Source organism: Diadema antillarum, unplaced genomic scaffold (assembly GCF_040938485.1).
Source record: "Diadema antillarum isolate AM-2024a unplaced genomic scaffold, OU_Dant_1.0 scf00000103, whole genome shotgun sequence".
Taxonomy (NCBI): Eukaryota; Metazoa; Echinodermata; class Echinoidea; order Diadematoida; family Diadematidae; genus Diadema; species Diadema antillarum.
Genome location: NW_027270992.1, coordinates 723,561 through 743,109, shown reverse-complemented (window position 1 = coordinate 743,109; position 19,549 = coordinate 723,561). Strand labels below are relative to the sequence as shown.

General features: G+C 37.5%; 1 protein-coding gene across 1 annotated transcript; it reads right to left on the bottom strand.

Annotated features, from left to right (window-relative positions):
• Positions 1-2,385: 2,385 nt before the first annotated feature.
• Positions 2,386-18,858, bottom strand: LOC139719055 (uncharacterized). Its single transcript, XM_071630499.1, has 8 exons — positions 18,495-18,858; positions 17,074-17,125; positions 14,561-14,632; positions 13,612-13,683; positions 12,840-12,911; positions 10,913-10,981; positions 3,612-3,683; positions 2,386-2,516 (listed from the first exon to the last, which is right to left on the bottom strand). The coding sequence occupies exons 1-8, from the start codon at positions 18,562-18,564 to the stop codon at positions 2,444-2,446; spliced, it is 552 nt and encodes a 183-aa protein (XP_071486600.1). The 5' UTR covers positions 18,565-18,858; the 3' UTR covers positions 2,386-2,443.
• Positions 18,859-19,549: the final 691 nt, after the last annotated feature.

Sequence of the window (19,549 nt, the reverse complement as noted above, 5' to 3'; positions counted from 1 at the left end):
GACATCATATGTGACCGTGCACCTCAAAACGAACATAAAGTCGCACACACTGATCTTGCGTGAGGACTGAAAATAAGTGAAATGGGTCAACCAAGCCGATATTGACCTTTTCATATTTTCTGAAAGAGCAGGTCTTCTTTAATATTATGCTAAAATTTGGTATCATAAAACGGGCGGGAAAGTGTGTTTTTTAGCAGTTTATGTCGAACGTTTTTTAGTAGAATAGTGTGATTAGGTGTGTTTTTAGTGTCCCTTTCTTATTTCTGAAAAACCTTGTACACACTCTTCACTTTCAACTCTAATTACTTTTGAAAGGATATAGCTATTGCTTTGAAAGTTGGCATTGATTATGGACAGAATGTGTTAATGAGGCATGCTTAATTTGAATTTAATCCAATAATCCCTTCATTGTTGTCACTCTGGTGGTTTACTTCCTGTTTTTTGTCCCATTCATCGCACAGCAAGCAAGGTTTGGTAAAGATTAAGCGCTTGAATAGACACTGTACTTCAGAGCCTCTTTTGTCAGTACACACTTTTCCTGAGTTTGTGCTTTCTTTCCAATATTTAGATAGGTTAGAAGAGTCCATTTGACTTGAGTTATACATCATTTTAAAGCTTAAAGTCTGCTCTTTCAGAATATGGTCTTAACTAAAAGTTCATGTCTGGCGACTTTTTGTTTGTTTGAGGTGCAGGGTCACATATAGAATGTGGTACAGTCAAACCTGTCTTAGCGGCCACATGCCTATAGTGTCCACCTGCTTATAGCGGCCTGATGAAAAATCCCAAGCACGAAATTGCTGTGTTACTGACCCTTTATACCCTTTATCCCCTTTATACCCTTATACCTGGCCACGGACCACTCAATTTGTATCCCGTGGGAAATATCTAACTGCATATAGCGGCCACAAAAATTTAGCTGAAACGTTGAATCAGTTTTGAATGCGCCCTTTACGTTAGTTGTGTGAATTCTATACCGAAACCTTGCTCTGTCATAATCCTGCAGATATGATCGACAAACGTAGCTCTCGTAGCCGTGAAAAGACGTCTCACCACAACTTGACTAGATTTAGGCTTTAGTAATGCCGCCCTGACGGGTGTTACGGAGGCAAAGGCATCTCTTAATAACATTGTAGAATTTAACTAAAATGCCGACTAATTAGTGATTTAGATTCCTTTGAATAAGGACAATGGGATACTTGTCTGAGTATTGTGTGTTGTTTACGTCAGCTTCGCACATTATCGATCTCCTGCTCGAACTCTCTCGTGAACCCATTCATGCGAGAACGGTATGAGCCAGTTTCTCAGGATCGAAATATTATTTTGAAAATCAAAAGATGAGAAGTAAGCTGAAAGAAAGTTTATAATGAAGTAATCTGAAAAAAAGATCCATATTACAGCTGCTCATGCAAACTTATTTGCTGCTTTTTTAAAGAATAGCATGCGGTATTCTATGCTATTTAACAATGCAAGTGTTGAAATTCAAAATGGCAACCAACCTGCCTATAGTGGCCACCTGTCTAAAGCGGCTACTTTTATCGTTTCCATTAGGTGGCCACTTGACAGGTTTGACTGTATGTAAATATCTAAATAGTTATCAAAATGTGAGAATTATTCACACACCTTAATTGTAGAATACAACTAGCACACTTATGACATCTAAAGAAAAAAAAAGAAAGTTTCCTCGCGTGCACATCATGGTTGCTTGTTTTTCAAATATTTTAAAATCAAATGTATTTAGGTAACACAATCAACAACGCATTATTGACTCTGCAGGTGTTTAAAACACCGTTTGTTTTTTTTCTTTTTATTTTCAAATCTCTGTGGAGCTTCGTTTCTATTTATTCGATAGGCAGAAACATAATTCATGATATCCAGACATGTATTATGCATCTGAATGGATGGTTTAGTATTGGTCGAGATGAGGATTGCGCTTTTAACATATTTGTGAGATACCAAAAACTGGAATGGCTGAGACATCAAAAGCATAAAGTGAAACAAAGCGGTTTCTCATTATCTCACCAAAAACTGTTAGGAACCTGAAGTTACGTCTCAACCAAAACTATACGATCCCTTTAAATGAAAGTTGTTATAATTTGAAGAAAATTAGAATAAAGCAGAGATTGTGGAGCTCTGTGGAGCTTCGTTTCTATTTATTCGATAGGCAGTAACATAATTCATGATACCCAGACACATGTATAACGCATCTGAATGGATGGTTTAGTATTGGTGGAGATGAGGATTGCGCTTTTTACATATTTGTGAGATACCAAAAACTGGAATGGCTGAGACATCATAAGCATAAAGTGAAACAAAGCGGTTTCTCATTATCTCACCAAAAACTGTTAGGAACCTGAAGTTACGTCTCAACCAAAACTATACGATTCCTTTAAATGAAAGTTGTTAAAATTTGAAGAAAATTAGAATAAAGCAGAGATTGACACGCTTACAACACTTCCATTGAAAGTCCACTAAAAGCGCTTGAGTCTGCAATTACGAGTTCGTTTCCAGAAAGTATCCTATAGAAAAGATGAGTGAGAAATGAGAAATGAAATGTGAAATTATTAGGCTCACTCTGTTTCAAATTCTTTCATGTAAAAATTCAATGTTTTGAAGAAATATAGATGAAAAGCAAAGGGAATAAAATGAGACAAATGCATCTGAATCGGGTACGGAATATTGTGCTCAAGTTTTGTATGTTAAAAAGTACGACGTCACCGGTGACAATAACATTCATATCGACATTCTGTGAGTAATACATCCTTGCATTCAACTCTAATTTTTCCACGAAATATGACAGACATTCGGGTTCTTGTTTGAAACATAACAACACAACTTCAAATCGCAACAATGCCACTATCAGTAGCGAAAGATCCAAATTTTCATTCATTTCGTTACCACTATTATTCTCCAAATAGTAAATGTAGCATAAAGATTTGAGAACGTGTCAAAGACAAGGCGATGACATTCTTACACTGTAAAAACATCGGTGTTAGATTTAACACCACGGGTGTTAAATCTAACACCGATCAAACTTCAATAAAGGACCACACCCACAGGTGCTAAAAATGCACTGTGATGGTGTTGAAAAGTGTTCACCTGACACTTCGTGGTATTAATTTGACACTGTACCTGGTGTTATTTTGACACTGTACTGGTGTTAATTCAAAAATGACACCACATGGTGTTGATTTGATATGTGTTGGTGTTAATATCAATGGTTTAACACCCGTCCAGCTTCAATAAGAGACCACACCAGCTGGTGTTACTTTGGTGTAAATTTATTTTTACATTTTTTCAAAAATCTAGTATTTTAATGTAAAATTCTTGATCGTCTTGTTTAAATTAAAAATCAACAAGAAGTGCCGTTACTAAGAAACTCTTCAAAAAACAGTTTAAAATTTGGAAATGACACCGCAGGTGTTAATTTAACACCATAAATGGGCACCGGAAATTTAACACCAGCTCGGTGTTCACTATTAAACACCGGACTTTTTGCAGTGTAGATAACCTCAAAATACATGTTATCTTTATGAGACTATGACTCATGGATACATCACAAACATGCATAATAAATTTGTGGGTGCCTGTGAAGGTTTCGATGTGGTACTTACAACCAAGAGAGGCTGTGGAGTCCATCAAAAGCTGAACTTTCAATCCCCTTCAGTTTGTTATTTGAAAGGTCCCTGACAATGGAAAACAATGAGTAGTAGGGAATATTCAATCATAGTTGATATCGATATATCACTCCAATAGTTTGTGAAGCACACGAATAGTCCTTATACCATATATTCCACAGTGAACGTTGTAGCATTTTATAACAAAAAGAAATGACAAATGATGGTTTCAGCACCTTTAGGAAGCAAGTTCTTCGTATAAACACGATGAGTATGTAAAGAACGAGCAGACGACGTACTTGCATAAAAGCCGCCCCCCCCCCCCACATGCGAAAGGTCTGATCGAGAAAATTGGCATATCCGTCTTTTGGAATTATTATTTTGTGGCAGAGACCGTATATTAGCCTTAGGGATTACTTTAAAGAGATATTTCAAACGATTTATATAATCATACATTACATAGTACATAAATTGATGGTGACATGTATAGATTTGTGGAATTTCTTGTGGTCCTTGAACAGACAAACCAATACTATCAAATAAAACATATTACCTGTATTACTTTTTCTGTCTCGTTTTCGCAGCTTTTTGGGGAATGTGTCGAGTGTTTGCCGTTTGTTTAGTTTGCACGTGCTTGACTGCACTGCGAAAGAGATTTTCTTCTCGCTTTGAACATTCAGTATATCTTTTCTTTGTGAGTACGTTGGTAACCTTTTTATGCCGCTGAGTGATACCCCCACAATTTACGCATTTTACTCTCTAAAAAAAAATCGAGTGAAAATATTCACTCTTAAAAGAGTGAATACAAAAAAGAGTGAATTTCGAGTGAAATTGGAGTGAATTTTGAGTAAAAATGTTCATTTTCACTCATTTTGGAGTGACGTCAGGGATCACTCCAAAATTTTCGAGTGATTCCTGACGTCACTCCAAAATGAGTGAAAATGAGCATTTTCACTCACAATTAACTCCAATTTTACTCGAAATTCACTCTTTTTTGTATTCACTCGTTTTAGAGTGAAAATTTTCACTCGATTTTTTTAGAGAGTAGCGTTTCGTTTTTCTTATTGCATTCTTGGAATGTATATTTTCCTCACTGCAGCGGGGGCATCGAACTTTTGTCAATTTGCAGTACTTGGCAACATGGCCAAAAATTTGACACTTGAAACAACGTACTACTCTCTTTAAGAAAATCGAGCGAAAATGTTCACTCTTAAAAGAGTGAATACAAAAAAGAGTGAATTTAGAGTGAATTTGGAGTGAATTTGGAGTGAAAATGCTCATTTTCACTCGTTTAGAGTGACCTCAGGGATCACTCCAAAATCTTCGAGTGATCCCTGAGGTCACTCCAAAATGAGTGAAAATGAACATTTTCACTCAAAATTCACTCCAAATTCACTCTAAATTCACTCTTTTTTTGTATTCTCTCCTTTAAGAGTGAATATTTTCACTCGATTTTTTTTTTAGAGAGTACCTGTTCGTTGTATGGCCTGACTTGTATCTGGACATATCCGAGTTTGATTGATTCTGGCATCGTTTTTGTCCTAAAGATGAGCAATACTGCCCTTATACGCATTAAGTTTCCGTCTTTATCTCTTCTCTTCAATCTCTTGCGGAAAGTTACTCCTTGCCTTCTCGTGCTCTTTTGTATTTCTTCCAGCATATTTTCATCATTGTCTAAATCTACCGATGCGCCACTTATAAACCCTTTGTGTTCGGGGTCTAACGTGTTTCTGACTGTCACTATTTTCTTACAGAACTCTGTGATGCTGAGAGATGCCTTTGCCTGTCTTAAAGTGTAGCAGTTTACGATTAGTTCTATGCCTTCTCGGCCTAGAGATCTAATGGTAGAGGCACCAGTGATATTTCCTGTTTCTTTTGCTTTTTCTAGTGGGCCTAGTTTGGTTATGTTGAAACCAACTCCTCTTATTCCAACAGTAGGTAGGTTATGGGACGAGTCATTGCTGGTGCTTGGTTGGTCTGTTTGTTCTGATGTGCTACTTAAAGTCTGCTTCTTTCTTTTGGCTGCTCGACTAGTGACAGCGGTGAAGTAAATAGGACTGCTAGGGACCTCTTCTGTTTCGTTTTCGTGCCCTTCCATATTCCATAAGCTTTCAGCCATAGGGCTGGCTGGTATGGCTTACCTGTTTCTGAAATCTGTCGTATATGGCAAGCCGTTTGTGTAAAAAGTCGATAAAATCTGTTTTTCACTGATAATCTCTGTTTATCACTTGATAAATTGTGTTTATCAAGTGATAAACAACTGATAAACATTATTTTTCAAGAAAAAGTCTGTTTATCAGAGAAAAACAGAGTTTATCAGAAAAACTGTGTTTATTAACTGATAAACACAGTTTTTCTAATAAATCTGCTTATCAATGATAAACTGAGTTATCAACTGATAAACACAGTTTTTCTGATAAACTCTGTTTATCACTTGATAAACTCAGTTTATCAGAGAAAAGCAGAGTTATTCAAACCTTCTCGGTAGTGGGCGCTAGCAGCATTTAATACGCAGAGCCGTCTGCTCTGTTAATACGTACATGTACGTAGATCTACAGCTAGTGATATATATATATACATGGCACTGTATATGTACGCGGGGCAAGCTGGGAAGCGAGCAGCTGCCGGGAAGTGGACAGGTATATGACGCGAGTGTGATACGTAATGGCCTTACATCGCAGGCCAACTTATCGCACATGTATGCAGTCAGACCGCAGCACGTATACTAATGAGCCGATCCGGCAAGATTAATTCAGCACTCTCGTTGACGATCTTTGCGTTCGAAAGGTGTCTCGTCGTGCGAGGTTTTGCGAGAGTTTGACAGGGCTATGGTTATCACAGTGTAGCGACTTGTACATACATTCGTCATGGCTACCAGTCACGGTAAATTGTTCTCCAGACTTTGATCTTTATTTTGATACTAAATGTGCGTATAATATCGGATCTTATCATGACGACATAATCAGTTGAATTTGCGTAAATTTTACCTGCTTTTCATGGAAGATTTTGTCGTCTAAAGTTCGTTTTTGGTTCCTGACCGGATTAAGAAAATATTGTTTCTGATTTTGGCTTACTCGTAGAGAGGAAACATAGATGCTCATCATATATTGGAGTCAAGGAGACGCAAGCATGATTAATACTAGTTTTTCCGCTTTGAAATGTCTGTAAAATTCACTCCAAAAAGCCGGAAGTATGCTCCACACAAAGTGTACAGTGGCGCGAAAGAGCTCTCTCATTGGACAGTGCTTGCATTCAGCGCTTGAACTACACGCGTGCCAAGAAACCGCAAGTGGCATGAAACCGTTATGTAGCACCGTAATGACGTAATGCCAGCGCTGAATGCAAGCGCTGTCCAATGAGAGAGCTTACTCTTGAGATTGCACGGTTTCAAGCTGATCAGCACTGACATCGATGTATATTTTACTGGTTCCTGACCGGATTAAGCAACAAATTGTCAAGATATTTACATGGATACAAAGATCAAGAGATGGACTTCCAAATAATGCATTTTCATTGAGACGCAAGGTGAATTTGGTATTCTTTTGACGTCTTGAACGTCTACTGCACGAATTACTTTTTTCATCATTTTTCAAGCTCAAATTACGCAAGTATGTTTTCATATACAGTAATTTGAATAACATGTGAGAATAGTTTACATATTTTCCTCGAATTTGATACCAAATTTGTGAATACAAGGGGTATTTTTGTTGCCGAAAGCCAAAGGACAAAATCCCCTTACGCAGCTCATTACGTATGCGAGCCTCGAGCGGGCTTGCATACGAGTTGAATAAATATGAGCGAATTATCGGCTGCTGCGGTCTGACTGTATGTTCTTGCTCTTGTGTTTCCTGCCCCTGATTATTATCAACGAGCAGAACATATCAAACAGTGAAAAACGCCCTCTCTTGTGGAGAGATAAATAACTCTGCTTATCAAAAGTGAAAAACTCTGTTTATCAACTGATAAACTGAGTTTATCAGAAAACTGTGTTTATCAACTGATAAACATTATTTTTCAAGAAAAAGTCTGTTTATCAGAGAAAAACAGAGTTTATCAGAAAAACTGTGTTTATTAACTGATAAACACAGTTTTTCTAATAAATCTGCTTATCAATGATAAACTGAGTTATCAACTGATAAACACAGTTTTTCTGATAAACTCTGTTTATCACTTGATAAACTCAGTTTATCAGAGAAAAGCAGAGTTATTCAAACCTTCTCGGTAGTGGGCGCTAGCAGCATTTAATACGCAGAGCCGTCTGCTCTGTTAATACGTACATGTACGTAGATCTACAGCTAGTGATATATATATATACATGGCACTGTATATGTACGCGGGGCAAGCTGGGAAGCGAGCAGCTGCCGGGAAGTGGACAGGTATATGACGCGAGTGTGATACGTAATGGCCTTACATCGCAGGCCAACTTATCGCACATGTATGCAGTCAGACCGCAGCACGTATACTAATGAGCCGATCCGGCAAGATTAATTCAGCACTCTCGTTGACGATCTTTGCGTTCGAAAGGTGTCTCGTCGTGCGAGGTTTTGCGAGAGTTTGACAGGGCTATGGTTATCACAGTGTAGCGACTTGTACATACATTCGTCATGGCTACCAGTCACGGTAAATTGTTCTCCAGACTTTGATCTTTATTTTGATACTAAATGTGCGTATAATATCGGATCTTATCATGACGACATAATCAGTTGAATTTGCGTAAATTTTACCTGCTTTTCATGGAAGATTTTGTCGTCTAAAGTTCGTTTTTGGTTCCTGACCGGATTAAGAAAATATTGTTTCTGATTTTGGCTTACTCGTAGAGAGGAAACATAGATGCTCATCATATATTGGAGTCAAGGAGACGCAAGCATGATTAATACTAGTTTTTCCGCTTTGAAATGTCTGTAAAATTCACTCCAAAAAGCCGGAAGTATGCTCCACACAAAGTGTACAGTGGCGCGAAAGAGCTCTCTCATTGGACAGTGCTTGCATTCAGCGCTTGAACTACACGCGTGCCAAGAAACCGCAAGTGGCATGAAACCGTTATGTAGCACCGTAATGACGTAATGCCAGCGCTGAATGCAAGCGCTGTCCAATGAGAGAGCTTACTCTTGAGATTGCACGGTTTCAAGCTGATCAGCACTGACATCGATGTATATTTTACTGGTTCCTGACCGGATTAAGCAACAAATTGTCAAGATATTTACATGGATACAAAGATCAAGAGATGGACTTCCAAATAATGCATTTTCATTGAGACGCAAGGTGAATTTGGTATTCTTTTGACGTCTTGAACGTCTACTGCACGAATTACTTTTTTCATCATTTTTCAAGCTCAAATTACGCAAGTATGTTTTCATATACAGTAATTTGAATAACATGTGAGAATAGTTTACATATTTTCCTCGAATTTGATACCAAATTTGTGAATACAAGGGGTATTTTTGTTGCCGAAAGCCAAAGGACAAAATCCCCTTACGCAGCTCATTACGTATGCGAGCCTCGAGCGGGCTTGCATACGAGTTGAATAAATATGAGCGAATTATCGGCTGCTGCGGTCTGACTGTATGTTCTTGCTCTTGTGTTTCCTGCCCCTGATTATTATCAACGAGCAGAACATATCAAACAGTGAAAAACGCCCTCTCTTGTGGAGAGATAAATAACTCTGCTTATCAAAAGTGAAAAACTCTGTTTATCAACTGATAAACTGAGTTTATCAGAAAACTGTGTTTATCAACTGATAAACATAGTTTTTCTCCGATAAACTGTTTATCGACTGAAACTCAGTTTATTAAGTGATAAACTCAGTTTATCAGATTGATATACTCTGTTTATCAATTGATACACACAGTTTTTCAGAATAACTGTGTTTATCAGTTGTTAAACTCAGTTTATCAAAGAAAAACTCTGTTTATCAGTTGATAAACAGAGTTTATCAGTGAAAAACAGAGTTTATCGACTTTTTACACAAACGGCTTGCCTTAGTCGTAGGTATCCCGGTTTGTTTCCACTGGTATATTTCTGAGTTTAATGTGGTAGAAGAAAATTCGCGCGCAAAAAGAGCGAGACGAAACTAAAGCCGGGCGTCCCCCCGCCCCTGTCCTGTCAATCACGTCGCCAGTCGCAGGTCCTGTCAGTCAATTACGTCCTGTCAAACACGTCCGACCGTCAGCGCAATCCCTGGCATACTACTGGCCTCCTTATCTTTGAAGTGGTATCGAATGTTGTTTAAATGTCTGAACCCTTGGCCTGCTTATTCTTCAAGTGGTATCGAATGTTGTTTACATGTTTGAATTCATCATCGTTTACGGCTGAACCCGATCTTCAGTGTTAGTACTTGGTGTAGGATTCCTTAACGACTCTCTCCTTGGCACTGGATTCCATTGTGTTGATAAGTTGGAGTTTTTCTGCTTTGTTCTTGGGGACTATGGCACTTCCTCTTCGTTTTGTGGTCTTACATAAATAGACCAGTTCGTAATTCCACTCTGCGCATGAGCAGAAAAAGGTCACTTGTACCAACAGTCATGTTGGTTTGATAATTCACTGAGATAAGCATATGTGATGGGATGATTATACATGTGAACCTTATCTAAAATGGGTGCTTGCCAGGGCATTCACCTGACAGGACTCCTGGTATTTGGCAATATTAAAAGAAAGGGTTGTTGCTACATTCAATACAAAACAATTAAATGAATACCTGCTAAAATATCAACTGAAGGACCATTCTGGTCACCTGGTCTAAACGCAAGTTCATTCTTTGTTTGAACAGGAATTCCATAAGTTGTTACGGTGGGCAAGCTTATGTATCATGCCTCTTTGATAACGAGTGAAGTGCCTAACCAACTGAGGAAAAAGAAAGGTCATTTGTACCAATGTGAGCTAATTACCACCTGCCTTATTAGGATCTGAAATATAATCCTCTAGACGGTTTGACTTTGGAGGCACATCTGTCTGCTAATGCCAAAGAAACACTTGGATTGAATCATCAAACGGGTCTCTCCGTATTGCGCATACAGTGGTGGATCTATACGGGAGAGTTAGGCGGTTTAAATTCCTCTTTTTCTTTTGTTTTTTTTTGTTTTTGTTTTGGGGTTTCGCGGATTTCAACCACCACCCCCCCCCTCTCCTTGGGCTGTTTTTGTTGTTGTTGTTGTTGTTGTTGTTGTTGTTGTAATTGTTGTTGTTGTTTGTTTGGTGTTAGCATACGTTCAGTTGACCAGATTAAACAAATTATGTAACTTATCAATCAACTGGATGAGTAAGAAGGAACATCGACGGCTTATGAATTTCTAAATACTCACAAAATTATGAGATCCAAACCACTGAATGCGTGTGCTTCAATTCTTACGATCTTGTTCCAGGAGAGCCATCTTATAAAAAGAAGGGTAGATGGGAATGACATCACAATGAACGACATGGGAATCACATCGTTGAGTAAAATATACCCGTTGTACCTCCGTGACATCATTAACAATTATCAAGAAAAGCAAAATTCGTGTTCTTTTACATTCGATTTATATCATGAAAACATAATCATAGTAAAAGACATTGATAAGACAGATTGGAATTACTGAAAGAAATGAAAGAAAAAAAAGTGAAAACTGTATGAATTCAGAAGAGACCGAAAAAGACAACGATATAACTTTAGATAGATATTCAACGAACTCATGTACAGTTCCTAATAATACCTAAAAAGGTATGACGCAAACTGTCTATTTCAGACACTCGCATTATGACATTCGACTGTACTACAATTTCAAAATACACATTGCTTAAAGAAACAATGCTGGTTGTCAGTTTCCTATTTCTAACCATAGGATGGTTGAGATTTGTTTTTCTATATAGGATATCATAATTGTAGGCCTATATATATATATATATATATATATATATATATATATATATATTATATTAATGTACATACAAAATATTCTATAAATATACCATATTATTACCCGTATCAGGCATCTGATTCTGAGCTGTGGTTCTACGAGATTGTATTCCCTTAGTATTACACGCGGGATTGCGCGCCAGTAGGGAAAAGAGGGGTGAATTTCTCATATTCTCCCCGTTGGAAAACGCCTATCGGATTTGCGTGTTTAAAACCAGGGGAATATAGCATCCGGGCATTTGAACTGCCAGTCAGGAAAATTTGCTGTTGATGTGTTGATGACAGTTTCCTGCGGAGTCAGTGGTTTACCATGAGTTAGCCTGTGTATATACAAATAGGGATGTAGCGCGCAATGTGGTGTAGAGCTCTAGCTGGCGCCGAGTGGAAAATTGTCACTGTGAATGGGGAAGTTATACAAAGTTTAAATTGTAATGAATATTATTTTACTGCTCGAGATGCCTGAAATGGGTAATAATAATGTATGGACTGTCTACTTTCGGGGGATACGACATTAACTGCCCTCACTAGATTAATATTGCCCTCGTCTTCCATTCGGGCAATACAATTCTAGTTCAGGCGATAAATGTCGTATCCGCAGGCCTCAAGGCCAGTCCATTATCATATATATTGCACAGACATAGTTAAAGGGAATGGCTAGTAACTGATCAGTGGGAATCAGTGGGAATGCTGGGGGATGATTATTCCAATCCTTGTGGGATTCATTTAAAAGTACATTATATATCCATTGTTGTGTGAAAATTATTTGCTCCAGAATGGTCACATATTCAAGTAATGTGCAGTTTAATGTTTCCAGGTTAGCATGCCTGTACAGTGACGGGGCGATCGGAAAGAAAAAACCAGTGTAAATCATTGAGATGTGCACTTCTAGAGAAATTGAAATCGTGTATGACCCCACTGATGTTTGAATTAAAATTTTGAGATGAAACAAAAGAACATGATAAAAACGAGGGTTTCTCCCGTCCCACGGATGTAGCCTATGTATAATGTCCGGTAAGTCCTTTGTTTTGCTCAGTGTTTGTTTAGGTTTTCTTTTACAATTAGCTTTGTCAAGACACTGAATAGGCCTATAGAAGAAGAGTATATAGGCATAATCTTTACATTAAACAATCATTTTATATCAACATGACCAGCATCTTGTTGAATATAATATGAATGCTTTCAAATCATATTTTGAGTTTGGATAATATAGGGTACAACTTGTATTGTAGAAAATCTCACAACTTCTCGTTTCGTAATCTATATGGAATAAAATCAAAAGGAAAAATCTGGAATATATCATAATCAAAGCATTTTGGGCCTTTTAATAGCATACTTACAACCACGAGAGGCTTCCGGGACCATTCCAGGTAAATTCATCAACCGTTTCAATCAAATTTCTTGCCAAATCCCTTGTAAGGTTAAGACACAAAAGGCGAAATCAATCGAAATATTATGATTATGCATCTTGTAATGATAACAGTTGAATCTTAGAAAATTCTTGCAATTAGCGCCGTTCTATCTAGTACCTGCGCTTACACATTCAGCTTTTACGTATTCTCCACTTGTTTAAATACGAATACTAATGTGAGTTATGAAGGTCTAAACAAAGCGAAGTCAGTGGCGAATCTACGGAGAGAGGGGTTGGGGGTTTACCCTTACCCCCCCCCCCCCCCCATATCCTTGGGCTGCCAAGTGAAAATGTGATGTGCATAGAGAAAAAAGACGTTCTCATGCACGGTAGATGGTCTCAACTGTGTTAGGAGATACCATCACTTACGGGGGTTCAAAATAGCAACAACAACAATAACAACAAAAATTGCCGAGAGGGGAACAACCTCCCCTCCCCCCCCCCCCCTTTGCAGAGAGCTAGATCCGCCCCTGATATTATTGGATAAATGCGAAATTAGATAGAAGGGATGACTTTGACACTCTTCGGATTTATCACATTGATACGAACATCAGCATTGTATAAGTTCTGTTACATGTTCTTTTCTTTTGTTCTTGTCCTTGTCTTTAAAAGTCTTTAAGGAGTACTAGTCATGTATTTAAAGGAAAAAAGGATAATGGTGTTCAATGACGGAATTGGCCTATCATATTATCAAAACTTACAAAGCCCTGAGACTGTCCAAGCCATCGAATGCACCCCGGTCGATAACTGTGATATCATTGCTTTGCAGATACCTGTAATGGAGAATCAATTCGTATCAATAAAATGATGCTTATGATTTGGTTCCAAATGTTTGATATGATGATGACGATATGATGAATACTTATTGTCTGTTCAGTCATTACAACAGAAATGTGTTTTTTTTTTTTTTGCAATGATAGACCATTACTTTTACTCTTAATTGGAAAAGTACATAAAAAAAAATGCGAGAATATGAGAACGATAGAGAAAGAAAAGAAATTATTATCCTTCTGTTTCCACATTACAGAATGTATAGAAATATGAACTTGCTTACTTTTGTTCTACTGCTTCTTGTATATCATGTTACGTAAAAAAAAAGCGAGGTTAAAAAAAAAAAAAAATCTTACTGGAGAACAAAGAAACCAAAAATGGAATTTCAAATACAATCAAATTGATCAGAAGGAAAAAAGGGAAAAAAATTAGTGGCAACATGAAAGCAAAAATAAAGTTAATCTAGATAATACTATAAAAAAATGTCCGGGCATAGCCTAGCATTTTTCATTATGTCATTAATTATATATTATATATTATATTATATATTATGTTATATATTATATGGTATATGCTATTATATTATATATATTATATACCTTATCTTAACTTCATGCTTTCATCTACGAATTCGCGTTAAGCATTTTGTTTAATTGAAATGGTGCAATATGAATTGTAATTATTATCATCACTATTATTATTGTATGTATAATATCAATAACATTGACACAGGTTGCAGACTAGTGGTCATTCGAACCTAATTGCAATACTCTTGTTCGAATTGCATGTAACAGTATTAACACTCACTATAGTCAAAGCTGTCAACTATTCAAGAAAGACATGATTCATGTAACTAGGAACTTGAACTATATGACTCACAAAACTCGAATGTCCACCAAGCCGGTAAAAGTGTCCCTTCCGATTCTTGTCTGGCTGAAGTCCAAACGGGCCCTGCAATTTGTAAAAACAAAAACTATGAAACAAACAAACAAATACATACGCACATGGGGACACATCATTGCATACATTACTCTTATTGGTCCGTATTTCTTTCTATTTGTGATTTAAATAAGAGACCAGATAAGACGCAACCACGGTAAATCAAAGAAAAGACAATCACAAAATATGACGATTGTCGCCCAGAGATACCAATGTCTAATAATCATGTTTCATACATACTTTACCCGTCTAATTTGCAATGTATGATATATGTATATATGCCGGGTGTCCCCAAAAAAGCGGAACGGTCGATTTTCAGTACCTTGCGTTCTAAAAGTGATATATATTTTGACATCATTAGAAAGAACATTTTCCTCAGAAGAAGATGATACCAAAATCATTCAATTTAGTTCAGTACTTTTCAATCTACGCTAATTTCTGTAAATGCAGTAATTTTCAATTTTTTGCGACTTATGAGATAATAATTTGGGTGCGACACGCGTTCCATACAGCGAATTGTGTAAGCTCGTTGATCCCATGTCAACAAAAGATAACGCTGTTATATTGGGCGCGCGCGCACACACACACACACACACACACTGCTTTCTCCTGGCGCGTGCCCAATGTGAAAGCTGTATCTTTTGTTGACATGGATCACCGAGCTTACACAATATTCACCGTATGGATCGCGTGTCGCACTCAAATTATTATCTCATAAGTCGCAAAAAATCCGGCGAAATTTAAAAATGACTGCATTTTCAGAAATTGGCGTAGAATAGAATGTACGGCACCAATTCTAATTATTTTGGTATCATTGTCTTCTGCGGAAGATGCTCTTTCTAATGATGTCAAAAAATATATCACTTTTAGAACGCAAAGTACTGAAAATCCACCGTTCCGCTCTTTGTTGGGGACAGCCGGTATATACATATGATGAGAATTCACGTATTATCTCCACGAAGAAATGAGGAAATAAAGTGGTAGCCCTAATGCATTTTGTCAAAACTCCTGAACAAGGCGGAGGCCGCTGAAAATTTGAGTCGAATAAACTCATTCTTTATTGGCAAAAAAAAAAAAAAATTGAGAAACAATGTCTCGTCCCTCAACAGCGATATATATATATATATTTACATATATATATATATATATATATATATATATATATATGTGTGTGTGTGTGTGTCTGTGTGTGTGTGTGCGTGTGCTTGTGTGTGTGTGTTTAACAGTCTCATTAATGTCATTGCTTTGAAATAAACTGCTATGTTTAACATTCTGTATCATTCAGCACTCTTAACTTCCTATCTGTTTCTGGGTAGATGCTATTTGACTTTTATTCAGTTGATAAAGGCGATTATCTTAAAAATTTGAAATTCAAGAAAAATTATCCTGCCCAAGATTTTGACGTAAAGTTACAATGCGTGTACAAGATTACCAAAATGGTATATCATTTACAATGCGTGTTCAGGATTACCGATATTGAATATCATATAGATAAATGAAATACACATATACAAAACTTAAGGTGTGATTCCAATCAGACATAATTTAGAAACTTTGTGGATTGGAAAAAAAAAATAATCGGTAGAATAACTTTCATTGAATATGTTTTCAGTACGCATTTTGGGCGGTCATCTTGTCAGGTAGTAGGCCTTTCGTGCTTACACTGGCGACAAGCTTATTTCATTGCCGGAGTATATACAGTTATTTCAGACAGTGTCATGATAATTCAACGAAGTATTCTTTGAGAGAGTTTTCTTAGAAAACAGCAACCACTGATATATCTACACAGTATGATATTTTCATGTATTCCTATGCTTGATTGTGGATTGTGCATTTCCGTAAATTTATTTATGCTCTTTGAAATTATTGTATTTTTTTATCGATTTGGTATCGGAAAAAAAAAAATGTTGCCTCCGTTATTTTTAAGACAATATTATGGTTGCAATGATGTATGAAAGTTACATGATTTTAACGCTGCCACCATCGCTCAACCATAGTTTGATTGTGTAATGCAATGATACACTCATAACTTCATAACTCATATCGTGATGGTAAGGGCAGTATTTCAAATCATATTTTTGTTTTCAAACAGGCATTCCCCAAAGAATTCTATACAGGTCAATAAGCCACCATTGAGGCAAGGGCGTTAACACTTATTTTTTTTTCTTGTTTTCCCTCTCTCTCTCTCTCTCTCTCTCTCTCTCTCTTTCTTTTTTTTCCCTTGGGGGGATGTGGGGGGGGGGGGACTTGGTACATTTTTGGATTATGACCAATATCAAACTTTCACAAAATGTAACAAATTTTGCTTTCTTAGTTTTATCTTAGGATAAAAGTATCAATTCAATAAAAACTTCAGGCATTTTTATTACTCTATTTATGCATGGCAATCTTTTAAACATGAAACTTATGGTCACTTTTGATAATAGAGCCATAATGTCGAATCAAGTGCTCACGTGCAGTTCATCAAACGGCCACCTCTGGTTGCGTCCCACTCATGGCACAGCTCTGAATGGCGAAGAATCAAACAAAGCATAAGTCATTATAAATTCCTTTCAGAAATCGTCACTCCATTGACATGTCCATAGTGTTAGAGGGATTTTTAGATTTAAAAGAACTATATGAATGTTCGTACACGAACTAGGTGCATATCAGAATTTGCAAGTGAATGCGTATTCTAGTCAACCAAATGATCAAAGGTCATTCATTCGGTATTTACATGCTATTGTACATTTAGATTACCTCTTTCTGCTTGACTGTTGAGTTTCAATTGTTTTTGTTGTGTTTTTTATTATAATTTTAATCCACTTTTTGAAAATTCTGTTGTTCAGAGGTCATTGCAGGTCATTGCTAACTTAGAACTGGCTTATTGCGAACGAAGCAAGCAATGGCATCGCCAAAAAAAAAAAAAAAATCAAAATCAAGCACACAACAAGAGGTTTTCCTTCTTACTGACTCGTTGATCCTAAAAAAGAGGGAGGAGAGATCAGGGATTGCACCTCCTCAATTTCCGTCAATCATTTAAGACTTTGAATGCTTGCGAAAAAAAAAGTAGATAAATAAAACAAGACAAGAACGAACGGCTGACAAAACCGGCGTCTCCGATAGCAAACTGATTAGAACTGGTTTCAGTCAGGCGCAGTTTCTATTTGTTTAGTGAAACTAAAATCCGTTTCTCATTATATTTACTTTTTTAATTCCCAATATTACCATTATCAGAAATCTGGGAACACATGATTTCTTGACATGTTATATCGATATCTGAAGACAAACGGGGAGAATTGTTCAAGTGAAGTGCATTATCTAATGTATGACTTTAGACTTTCCTTGTGGATACGTGGCTGCAAGGCAAAAAATTGATTCCTTTTTTGTTTTCAGATTTAAGTTTGAAGAATATAATAAAATGAAAGCAAAAATGAGAGATATATCGCATTCTTCGTTCACATTTGTTCATGTTGCTGTCTTGGCCCTCAAAGTGTTCCGTTCATGCTCACAGACGGAAAAATGTTCTGAATTGTTTGTCAGAAATGTATCAAATACTATCCCTCCACACAAACACACACACGCACACACACACACACACACACACACACACACACATCCTCCTTGCCTTATAGTTGCCAAAAGAAAATCACAGAATGTACTATTAATGCCGAGTGTTTCTTCGCAATGAACGTCTTCAAAGATTGAAAATGAGGCACTTTCAGAGACCGCTTAATCTAAGTAACATGGAAACTACTGCCAACACCACTCGATCACGCGCTATGCACTGCGTCACACCCTTAAATTTCTGGCCTTTGATAATCGCAGACGGCAAATTATAAGTATTTCAGAATATCTCCTGTGAGAAATCTGTATAAGGATTCGATGTACTTACGGTTGAACGACGCGTGGGAGGCAGAACCCAGGCCAAATGATGTCACTAGTAGGATGAAACAAGCATTCATTTTGTCTTTTCCATGTCCTCGCAATTGAAGTTCAGCTGAGACAATATTGTGAACAACGCTGCTTTTTACGCAGCGTTTGAATATTATAAGGAATTCATATATTAAATAACCATGCGGTTGTACTTTCTGCAGCTGATGACAGGGATGCTCAGATGAATTCACCTTTCTATCAAAGTTTATTCGTGCGTGTCACTGATTCAAGCTCCCTTATATAGACAAAACATCCAACGACTTAGCCTTCCTCCCGGACTAAGCATAATACTAATCAACCAAATGCTGGATCTTAATGTGAAGTCGAAACAAACACACGCAACGCACAGATATATGTATTTACGCGCGCACCCACACAAACACACACATCCCGAGCACTACATGACACACACATACCCCCATGTAGGACCTACGTTTACATCCGCCTTCACACGCCTACACATACAGACATCCCTCACGCACACCTATTTACAAGCGCACACACATACACACACACACACATTCCCCTAACACTCACCCATCATCCCAATTGCACTCCACACACACACACACACACACACACACACACACACACTCACACATATCCCTTACACGCACCCATCATCCACCAACTACACACACACACACACACACACACACACACACAAACGGACACGTAATTGTTTATGTGCGTGCGCACATCAACACTTCATCGAAACCTTAACGTGACTTTTTACACGGCTTGTTTACATGGATGTAGCCATGTCAGTTATGTGTTGGTATTCCAGTGCCAATGTCAAGAATGATATTACCCCCCCCCCCCCCCATCGCGTGCTGAGAGGTCAAGGGGCGACAATTTGTGCCGCAACGGTGGTGTTTTTCTGTTGCCCTCCTCTGTTTAGAGAAGGATTTTCCGTGTTGACAAAGACGGACTCCCAGATCTTTCAACCAAACGAACTTGGCTCTATGTCATCGATACCATCTTCCTTATCCTTAAAGTGGTATCGAATGTTGT

What these genes read in the sequence shown, in the direction of transcription:
- LOC139719055 (XM_071630499.1), bottom strand. Translation starts at nt 18,564, where the DNA reads ATGAATGCTTGTTTCATCCTACTAGTGACATCATTTGGCCTGGGTTCT. An exon ending in TTGGACAGTCTCAGGGCTTT is followed by an intron (nt 12,912 to 13,611) that starts GTAAGTTTTGAT and finishes TAACCTTACAAG; the next exon opens with GGATTTGGCAAGAAATTTGA. An exon ending in GGTTTGGATCTCATAATTTT is followed by an intron (nt 3,684 to 10,912) that starts GTGAGTATTTAG and finishes TTCCATTGTCAG; the next exon opens with GGACCTTTCAAATAACAAAC.